An 11,618-nucleotide genomic window follows, 5' to 3' on the forward strand; every position below is an offset into this window, starting at 1 on the left:
CCCTTTCTGAGGGCTCAGTGCCTCAAACATATAAATCTGATAATATACACAACTGTTCACAAACTAATATCTCAGTAATAGTATGTTGATATATAACTATAAAATGGAACTTCGGCTAATTTTGTTTTTTGTCTTTAGTAGCCTTTGGTTTAATCTCTCCAAAGGACGTAAGATGTATCTAGAATGTACTCATCTGAGTTAGGCTTATGAAAAAATTTCTTAGTGTGGCCTAAAGTCTTAGGAAAAAACACAGTTTAAAGGTGCCTTCTGTGTTACCAGGGGCTAGGCTAGGGGGGACTTTAGAGCCCATTAACATTTTGCTTCTGTGTATCCAAAACAGATTGTCGCTGCTATACTTGCTATTGCAGGGATAGTTATGATGACTTACGCAGATGGATTCCACAGTCATTCAGTTATTGGAATAGCACTTGTTGTGGGATCTGCGTCAACGTCAGCTCTTTATAAGGTAAGTATAATAGTAGTCTTAAGGTTCATTAATCTACGGGTTTGAATTTTGGGTATACAGCCAAACATTGCATGACCAAATGTGTCCAAGTTCTATTTTCAGTTCAGTTCATCCTCTAAAGAGTCATGTTTTCAAAGAGCTTCTACAGAACTAAAATTTCACATAGACTAGAGGTAGTTGAATCAGGTTCCTATGACCTATGGGAACTAGTGTAGGCTTTCACAGCTGGTATCTGTTGGACAGTATTGGGCTTCAGGATGTACTGGCTGTTTCTAAACAACAGATTTCTTGATATTTCGCCAGCAATGTAGACTGGCTGACTTTGTAGACTACCTTGCCTTTGAAAATGCCAGCCATAGTTGTTGGCAAAACTTCAGGAAATCTGTTATCTATACCACAGTCACTAAACCCTGATGCTCAACACTACTCAATCTATGGGACTTATTTAAAGAAAAATTGTTCACACTGACTGTATGTAAAAAAACAACAAAAAACTGTGTAAAGGAAGAGATCCTGGAGCTGCTGGTGGACCAAATTCTGCATTACTTCCACTTCTACAACTCAGAAAAGAGCTTAGAAGTTGGTTAGTGAAATCTGTTTATAAGATGCTGGTTTATAACACAATACATAATAATAGGATTAGATAAATCCACTCCTGTTGCTAATATGAAGAAGGAAAGTGAGTGCATGAAAGAAGGAGATTATCTTATCTACTGATTAGTAGAGATTTTTTCATCAAAATGAAAATGTTTTCACTTTGGGAGCAGGAAAAGGACAATAGATCATAAGGGATGGATAATTTGTGTTCCCCATTCATCCACTATGACAAAAAGTTCGAAATTAATCAAAAAATTATGTGATGTTGGTATTATTTGAAAAGCATGTGTGATTTGCACAACTGTGCTTTTATACAAGGAGAAAGTTAGATTGGATAAATTTTGAAGGAAGGGGAAGGAAGAGAGAACACCATTGCCTTATACCAAAGGAGTATTCCAGCATCTCTTCTTAGTCTTCAGTCTGGGTATATAATGACTCTACCATTAACAAATGGACATTGATGTTCAAAAGAAATGCTTAGTTGGAAATTTTGGAGATTATAGTTTATATCATTTGGACACATTTTGCAATCGTGCTTTCATGAATTTCTTAGCATAAAAAAAAATTAAAGCAAAAATTTAGAATGAAAGTCATTCTACTCAATGGCCTTGTGATACAGGAATGGGTGGGTTACACATTATATTAATATGTAATATGCACTGATCACCTAGGGTATATTTGTTTATAAACCAAAAAGCAACTCTATTTATTAAGAATAAGAGATTTCAATGTATATGTAAGATATAAAAGTTGAGGAAATAATAAATATTTGGAATCTAGTAATTTATGGTTTAGATAATATAACATTCTTTCCTGAGAATTCAGTGAACATTATCAGGAACCCAAAGCCCAGTAAAGCTGATTTCAGTACTAATATAGATTTTGTTTTCTGTGTGCCAAGGACTGTTTAATAAGAGTTCAGTTACACATCAGACCCTGCAATGGAAGTGTCTGCCACCAACTGGTGATCTAAATATGTTCTCTAAAATCCTTTTCTTCCGTTGAAAGGCATGATTTCTTCTCAATGTTCTTCTCCATTGCCTACCTTCATTTGGTGACACAAAACAGGTTGTGCATATAGTACTCATTAAGTAACTCAAATATAAAGACTTCAAGCACATGCCTGGCCAGCATTCAGATTTGCCTGAACCTATTTATCTGTTAAGGGACGTGGTGGCTCAGTGACTAAGACACTGAGCTTGTCGATCGAAAGGTCGGCAGTTCAGCAGTTCGAATCCCTAGTGCTGCATAACGGGGTGAGCTCCCCTTTACTTGTCCCAGCTTCTGCCAACCTAGCAGTTCGAAAGAATGTAAAAAATGCAAGTAGAAAAATAGGGACCATCTTTGGTGGGAAGGTAACAGTGTTCCTTTGGCGTTTGGTGTTTAGTCATCCCCGCCACATGACCACAGAGACGTCTTTGGACAGCTTTACCTTTATCTTTATATATCTGTAGTTCTATGACATGTGTTTGTGATAAATCAGAATACTGGCGAGATAACCAAAAGATTTAAAAAGTAACGTTAAAAGGCTGAAATCTTTTTCCCCCTTTTTAAAAGGAAACAAAATACAAATAAAAAAGTCCATGTTAATTGACCATACAAAACTGGTTCTTGTATGTGAGTGTATGTAAAAATAGAAGTCAGGTTTTACATTAATATTCTATAAATGAAACTTGTTATAGCTTTTTTTTAATATATTCTGAAATATATTATCTGAGAAGTACACGGGAGCAGCAACTCGTTCTATGCAATGGCATTTTGTTAGCACATTAATCCAACCCAAAGAAGAAAAAAAACAAACAAACTATGAACCGCTACTGTTCCTTCTAACAATTTGCAGTCATTCTGCAGTCAAGAGCTGGAAAGAAAACAGAAACAGAGTGATCAAAGGATGTTATTAGGATAAGAATCATTTCAGCAAGAATTGTCCAAGCATTAATAATTTAGTTTTGTGTTTTATGTGCATGTATGAATAGGAGTAAGAATAGACTGAAGTAGCATATAAGTCCAAATAAATAAACAGATAAATAAATAGCAATGACATGTCTAATTAATAGAAAAAGACATACAGTAAATTTTTAAGTACTGCTAGATGAACATTACACTGATTTTTTATTTAGCATATATTTCACTGGATATGCAACATAGGAATTACACTAATGACTGTGTTGTTGATGGGGAAGGCAGGGGAACAAAAGGCAGAGTGGCACAAGCAACAATGCAAAAATCAGGGCATAAGCCCTCTTTTCATCATGACGTTGCGTATGTATGTATATGTGAACAAGTACATACACATATACACTGCAGAGCTTGCAGTACAATACTGCTTTCATCATTGGACACATCAAAAGCCTGCAGTTGCCAGTCACTGACTGACATTGGTGATCTGGAAAATGTTCAAAGCAGGGTCTTCACCTGCAGTTAGTCAGAGCCACTTTGATACTCTCTGTTTAAAGTTCTATATAAAGAAACAGGAAGTTATAGTGCTAACATTGCTGCAGGGTCCATAATACTTTATTTTCTCTGTGTTATGTTGTATCAGTATGTGTGTCTGTGTAGTTCTTGGTATTTGTTGAGCTTGGCTGTTTCCTTGCAGACATTTCATTACCAGGCCAGGTAACATCATCAATATAATAACCAATAAAAATATCAAGCAATAGAAAAATCAAGCTCAGCAAACACCAAGAAACCAAGAGTTTGGTCCTCTGCTATTTGTGTAACACAGCGAACTACAAATGCCAGTGCCAGCAAGTTTTTCTTTGTCATACAAGCATTTAAGCTCCACCCTTATATAGAGATCCATAATATACCCCTATTATGTGAAAAAAATCTGTGACTGCAATGATTAGTATTTGCCACGGGAGCCTATCATTAGCAAGGGGGTATACAGGCAGTGGTGAAATGCTACTGTTCACATCAGTTCGGGCAAACCGGTAGCAGTGACAGCATGAGGCTCCGCCCACTCACCCAAATGTCGTTACTTCCTGTTTTTAACCAGGAAGTAACCTGTTTTTGACCCTCTGCACATGTGCAGGCTTTGCGCATGTGCAGAGGGACTTACGAACCGGTAAAGAAGGTAAGAAGATTTCACCCCTGTATACAGGTAAATATTGGTAAAGGTTGTTCAATTAAGTTCATTAGGTGAGCCGCTCAATTTCTTTTTAAAGGTGAAGTGGGATTTATTTTAGTGAAATAAGCTGCAGTAGGTCTGCTTTTTGGACCAAGTGGCTGGCATTCAATGATCCGAAAAGCGGATCCTGCACAATAGTTTATGCTTTTCAAATTGTTTTTCTCTTTCTGTTACAGGTTTTATTTAAGCTTCTCCTGGGTAGTGCTAAATATGGAGAAGCTGCCTTATTTTTGTCAGTGTTAGCTGTTTTCAATATCCTTTTTGTTACCTGTATTCCTGTCATCCTTTACTTTACCAAAGTTGAATACTGGAGTTCTTTTGATGCCATTCCTTGGGGAAGCATTTGTGGATTTTCAGTCCTATTATTGAGTAAGTAAATGTTGCTTAATTATAATGACGGCATCCTTGTAAACAATTATATTGGATAGTCTTAAGAAAAAGAGACTGCAGATCATGCTTAAAACCTACTTAATCAAATCTAATTTAATCTAATTTTATGCAATCTGAGGGTTTTTTTGTTTAAAATGATGCCACTATTCCTAAAATATTAACAATGGTTTCTCATGTTGCCTAGCAGCTATTGAGAAGTACATTGCTTCCAAAACTAAGTTTAGTATATTGCCATCATATCTAACAATCATTGTAATTTTATACTCCATAATTTGACTAATATGGTTGTTCTAAACCTGACATTTTAAAGACTGCTGCAAGTGTTTTATCTAAAAGGAAAGGTTAACCTGTCACACCGATAGTAATTTGGTGAATAAAATATATAATAATGAATGCAATATGTTGTATTGGTAACTATTATATCCTTTTAAATTTGCATTTAATAGATTATCTGACATTTAATAGATTATTAGATAGAATTAGACCTTAGCCTTGAAAAAATATATTTGAAGGAAAATATACTAGCACTCTTCAGGCACCTGACAGGTTGTCACATAGAAGAAAATCGGGGCCTCTTTTCATTTGTTCCCAGAATGTAGGACAGAGCCATGGTGGCTAATATTGTTAGGATGCTGAGTCAAAAGACCGTTAAGAGGTTGACAGTTTAGCAGTTTGAAATCCAAGGCTGAGCCACGTGATAGAATGATCTCCCATCAATTTGCCCTAGCTCCTGCCCACCTAGTAGTTTGAAAGGATATGAATGCAAGTAAATAAACAGGTACCACTTTGGTGCGAAGATAACATAGACATGCAGGGAGCCCCCTTGGCTTCCCATGGGCAACGGTTGTGTCACCAGCTAATCCTTTCAACCCGGAAGCATGTTGATATGTGCTTCGGACACGAATGTAGTAGTAGAACATGGAATGGACAAGTTGCAAGAAAGAAGATTCTCACAGAATGCTAGAAAAAAGTTCCTAATAGTAACTAATGGTTTGAAAGTGGAACAAATAATCACAACACCTCCTTGGCTACCCTCCACTGGACAGGCTGAAATTAACATTTGTCAGAATTTTTTAATGTGAATTCTTACATTGAGCAGGGGGTTAGACTTAGTATTATCAAGGAAGACTTCTTTCAACTTTAGGAATATTTAATTCTAACATCACTTATTAGAAAAGTTTGATTCCCATCAGCCATGCGCTCTGGTGCAATGACTTACACAAAAACTTTCAATGACAACATAATGGTTCTCATAATGTATTGGTAAGCAAGATGAAAGTAATTCTCTTCTAAAATTATCTATGTTAGTGGCCTTTAAAATGCAAGCAAGTGCTGTGTAGAGTATTTCCTTTTGACTGAAATGAAACTCCCGTTATTTAATCTTTACAAATACTGCTTATGTAAAACTATTGTGTAATTCCTGATATTCTTCTATCCATATAAAAGGATTAAGTGCAGCAACAAGGTAGGTATACATTATGGGTACATTGTAAAATAGACAAATTAGTCAATTAAAAACTATTTTCACCATAAATACATGCAGTTTGAATGCCTTCTGAAGTAAATTTATTTTGGGAAGACAGAATGTACAGGTTTGAATAAAATAAGTAAGAGCAGTTCTACAATGCATATCTGGCACTGGATCCAGGTGCGTTCCTTGGCATGGCAGTTTCAGAACTACTGTATTTTGATTTTATTTGCAAAGGTTCATATCAATCTAAATGTGGCTGCTTAAAATAAACTGGTTAAAGCTGTAAAAAGCAGATTTAGTACCAAAATAAAAGTAATTCTAAAATGGAAAATGTTATTTCTTATTTCAGCATTCAATATTATATTAAATTTTGGGATTGCTATTACATATCCTACCTTGATATCTCTCGGGATTGTACTAAGCGTACCTGTAAATGCTAGTAAGTATACTTCTTATTAAATCATATAAACATGCATGTACAGGCTGATTAACAAATGATATATAAATCAAGATGTACATGTTTTATATGTAAAGTAGAATACATTGTATTTAAATAACCAGAGCTTTATTTTAGCAAATGCTTACTACTTTCAATTTCATAACATTAGCCTTTTATAGCATTAACCTTTACAGTAAAGGTTAATTTGTCTAAAATATTGATTTCAAGATTATTTGCAGTTTTTCTCTCGATACAGTATTGAACCTTAGAACATCACCCATTTGTTTCAGGAGACAAACAACAGGAAAATCCCTTAGTGATTGTTCTCATGTAGAGTTTGGAAAGTGATGATTTGAAGTAGTAATTTCCTACTTCATAATGTCAAAATATTCATATTTTGTTTATGAATCAAATGTTTAGCAAAAGAATTTATCTTCTTTTCCTTTGGTGTGTATCTGGCCAGTTCCTATTGGCTGCTTCTGGTTACAAAATTCTTCCCTTGGTGACATCTAGGTGTGTGTTGGATGGTTGTGTCATTTAGCTTTCTAGGAAGCTGCCTACATCACGACAACCATCTCCATTGTGGCATTTTTGGAAGCACAAATTAGAGGTCCATATATTTTTGTGTGCTCTTGCGAAGTAGTGTTTGATCTCATTCAAAATGTGTGTTTGATAATCCTAAAGAGCACTTTAAAGAACATTAGAACATTACTCTCTAAAAATAAGTTTAGCACTGTATAGAAAGTCAATTGGTCTGGAATGGTATTGTTTCTAAAGTATAGAATTCCCTGCTGCTATTTCAAAGGAGGAGGCATACTTGTTAAGTTTTTAAAATTTGCTCAGTCTATAGACTTGATTGCTCAATTTCGCATCTTAAACTTTGTTGATAGTAGTGGCCATAATGACAAGTGGTATGATTACGTGTCACATCCACCAGCAATTTCCAGAAGCTGCCAGATAAGGAATTACTATAGATTGGGAGTTATGGCAAGTATACAGTTCCTACTCAGAGATTCTACTTGGTTATGAAGACCAAGATCACAACAAAAATCAGTCTGCACTAGTGCCCTTCTTTTATATAGCAGGAGAGTTGGTGGACAAGAATCTTAGAGCAATGATAAATCTTATCTGTAAGCTGCCCAGACCCACTTTATAGGGGAAATGGGCAACAAAAAAATTTAACAAATTAAAAAAAAAATGACAATCTTTAAAGCATTATTTGTGTTGTCTGCAAAACAAGGACACTTTGATGCAAGGTGAAACTAGCTCAGAACTAACCCAAGTGGAATGTAGAGCATCAGTAGTCTGGTAGCCTTCACCTGGCAACTTAATAGACCTTTCAAAGAAGAGAAGTCAGACACCTCAGTCAGTTGATAAATGCCTGATTCCACTAGTAATGTTCAGCTTCATATGACTTGGCTGCATTTATAGGCTCTTGGTTTGTGAGAATGAAATCCAAATCTTTTGCTATTGCATATGTACTACTTCAATATGTTTTATTCCATCTTTAATGTTATCTGTTCAATATTTTATGCAGTTGTTGATCACTACTCGAGTGATATCGTCTTCAACAGTGTCCGTGTAATTGCCATTGTCATAATTGGCTTGGGCTTCCTCCTGCTGCTTCTACCAGAGGAGTGGGATGAGTGGTTAATAAAACTCCTTACCCGCCTCAAAGTACGAAAGAAGGAAGAAATTCCAGAGGGAAACGGAGACATTGTTTCAGGATTGCAAAATAAAAGTAGAAGAACGCGCCCCTCCATGTCATCATTCACACATTAATATTATTTTATGAACATTCCTTAATATTGTATACTTTAAATCATAGCTTTTTTCTTGCAAAGCACACATGTTCAATACAGTAAATATATACAGATGTACAGTTTTGATAATAATAGAGTCCAAGGCATCAAGTTTCAGCATCACTAAATTGCTTGCACTGTTTCACATTCAACCTTTCACTTTGGGAGAACCTCTCCAAAACATGAAACTCTTTTTAAATGAATGTAACGTATAAAGTAATGATCTTTGCATATATGATTTTATTGATAATCATGAGATGGAGGGCATACATTTTGAACATTATGTACTGAATAATACATTGCACACTGTGATTTATGCGTGTGTGCATGCACACACACAAACATATATATATATATATATAAATATACAAACACATATATGAGAAACAAATATTATGCTTATGTCATAAGCTTATTTTTTATAAGAGCTGCACATGAAACATTTGCAAATGAACCAAAATAAACTATTTTTTGGGAAGGAGGGGTGGGAGGGTGGGAGAGTGTTTTGTGAAGATAAGTGCACTTGGTGCCAGATTAAAAGAAAGTAAAAATGTTAGGTTTGCACTGAAGCATGTGGGTGTAACTATCAAGAGTACCAAGTGCCATCACCCAGGCATTACTCTTGAAACCCCACTAACGTGAATGGGAACAGTGCAAGAGTACAGGATATTTTGTACAGTGTGTTATTTTTGCACACATACACTGTCAGTCTCAGTGGAGCTTGTGCAAAGAAAGTTCTCAGGGGGAACAAACTTAAGTGTGCATGATTGCAGTCTGCGCTTAATATCATGCAAAGGAAAATACAGTGCCTTCTAAAGAATTCTAGTCCATTGTCTGTATAGAAATAGGAAACCTTGCAAGTTGCTTGTATCGATTTTTCAACATGAAGAATGTGTTCCATAGACACAGTGCTTTTGAAATTCACAAAGAAATCAAGGAGTGCCTACTTCAAGCTGCTGATTACTGGGAGTGCAGACTATTTGAGGACTACTATGTCTTCTGTTGCGGCCAGATTTACTTCCCACTTGCACAGATCTGGAGACGCTCCTGACCTGTATTTCTGTGAGGGGAGAATCATGCCGTACATCCAAGAACCATGCTTAAAAACGAACAACAAAGCTTGCAGCTGTTTGGAAGAAAATGTGTACAATATTGAAAATATAAGTGAATTGCATTTGCTTTTATTCATTGCTATTTTTTTTAAGGACATCAAGATACTTACATCAAACCTAAAACTTTTTACAAAACTGGTAAGCACCATGCTGTTTACTTGTACAATTTGGTTTGCCATTGGATTTCTATCTGTGATAGATGATGTGGTATGTGCAAAGAAATAGGCGATGGTGACAGTTTACTCTTTTCGAAGTTTACATTGCTGCATTCAAAATGGAAAACATTATTTTTAAATGTTGCCATAACCCAATAGTGTGTGCTGTCTCCTTGGCATTTTTGGGTCAGATGGAGGTTGCACTTCTAAACTTTTTACTGAATCAATTTCAGATTCAATTATCTGCTTGACAAAACGAATAAAAACTACTGCAACTTCATATCAAGTCAATGGCTTTTGCTTGCATTTCTGTTTTATAGTGAGTTACATTAGTTTTACTAAAAAAAAAAAAACCTGCATAAAAATGTGTAATAAAAAGTGGAAAAACAAGTACTAAGACTGTCAAAGGTTTTCTCTGGGTTATAGTAATTTTCTCATCCTGCTTAAAGCAATGTATAGTTTTTGGATTTTTAAACAAGTTATGTTAGAATTGGAGATTAGCACAACTTTGTTTAGTGATTTTGAGAAAAACCGCAAAGCAATTTGATGCTATTACAGCTTAGTGACATCTACCTCAAATGTTCCTATGCTTGGAATTTTTTATGGTTTATTTCCCATTAATATGTATCAAATTCTTTATTATCCCTCTATACTTGAAATTTGTTTCCTTTATCAGCACATATGAGGAGAATAAATAAGTGAAAAATATTGAGAATTAAACGTTTCCCTTTAGATGAAAAATCCTGAACAATGTAGCTGTATACAGATAATCAATTTACATATTAAATCTTGAATAACATCAGATTTGGTAAGGAGAAAAATTGTAGAGTACGTTTGATTCAAGATTCCTGATTATGTTAAAAATAAGGTGATACATGATTTTAAAGTAAAGATATCATTATTGTATATGGAAGTCATTAATCACTATTAAAAGCATCAACTTTTAGAAGAATATAATTTGGATAATTCAAGTACAGACCTTTACAGCTGATCTGGGCTATTGAAGAAATTCATTTTTTACCAACCTCACAAATAGTTTATATAATAACATAAATCACTGCATACTTTTTTTCATTTTTAGTCATTGAGTTTAGGGTTTTAGAATCAGCGATTATTAATTAAGGATTTTATATGCTGAGCACAATTGAGCCAAAATTAACCATTTAACATCCCATTGATTATATTGGAAGAAAATTAGATATTTATCTATATACCCTGTTTCCCCCAAAATAAGACATCCCTTGATAGTAAGCCCAATTGGGCTTTTGAGCGCATGGCAATAAGGCCAAACGCTTATTTCAGGGTTCAAAAAAAATAAAAGACAGGGTCTTTTCGGGGAAACACGGTATTACATCTATAAATATTTTAGAAAGTTTTCCGCGTAATAGAACAGAATGGTGGTAATATCATTAAAAGGTTATATATAACCAAATATTTCAGGAACAAGAATTATTAAAGATATGAGGTCATATTTATTGACCTATCTATAGATCTTTCATCTATGGCAGGATGACAGCAAATAATAGTATTGTGAGGGATTTTTTAGGTCATCTAGTCCAAACTATTGTTATTACAGGATTCTCAATGCAGAGTCCAAATAGTGTGCTTAAGAAATGGTCATATCTTAAATATTTCCAGTAAAACAAAATAATCTACAACTATCTCTTGTCCAAGGCAGTTCCTTCCAGTAGAACAGATCTCTTTGTTAAGTCATTCTCCTGTTTTAGCCAAAATAAGCTTTTATTATTTTCATATATTAGTTCTAATTTTTGCTCAAGAGTTAGTGGATCAGCCAACCGTCTTTATTTTGAATAAAAAACAGCTAGTCGCTACATTACTGACTGGAGCAGATGTTCCTCAGATCTCCCTCCTTTCCAAATACATGGTCTCAAACAAAACATCTTTCCCATCATCCACTACACAATCCTTTTAGCTGACAATGCCAGAGTGAAGACAGGCCCTCTAAATGCAAAGCTTGCACCCCACTGTTTAGCTACAATCAATTTTCAAAAAGAGAAAACACAATACTAAATATCTTAGAAATCACAAAAACTGA

At 35.0% G+C, this 11,618-nt stretch overlaps 1 protein-coding gene across 3 annotated transcripts in view; it reads left to right on the plus strand.

Annotated features, from left to right (window-relative positions):
* The window catches only part of SLC35F3 (solute carrier family 35 member F3), a 118,723-nt gene extending 110,300 nt beyond the window's left edge, over window positions 1–8,423 (plus strand). For all 3 annotated transcript variants that reach the window (XM_034428324.3, XM_034428327.3, XM_034428325.3), the window contains 4 exons: window positions 341–466; window positions 4,370–4,562; window positions 6,404–6,493; window positions 8,031–8,423. In XM_034428324.3, coding sequence (XP_034284215.1) covers window positions 341–466; window positions 4,370–4,562; window positions 6,404–6,493; window positions 8,031–8,275 — 654 coding nt within the window. In that variant the 3' untranslated portion in view covers window positions 8,276–8,423. The remainder of the gene's footprint in view (window positions 1–340; window positions 467–4,369; window positions 4,563–6,403; window positions 6,494–8,030) is intronic.
* The last annotated feature ends 3,195 nt before the right edge of the window (window positions 8,424–11,618 follow it).

This window comes from Pantherophis guttatus, chromosome 1 (genome assembly GCF_059756535.1).
Source record: "Pantherophis guttatus breed Tessera chromosome 1, ASM5975653v1, whole genome shotgun sequence".
In the NCBI taxonomy this organism is placed as follows: Eukaryota; Metazoa; Chordata; class Lepidosauria; order Squamata; family Colubridae; genus Pantherophis; species Pantherophis guttatus.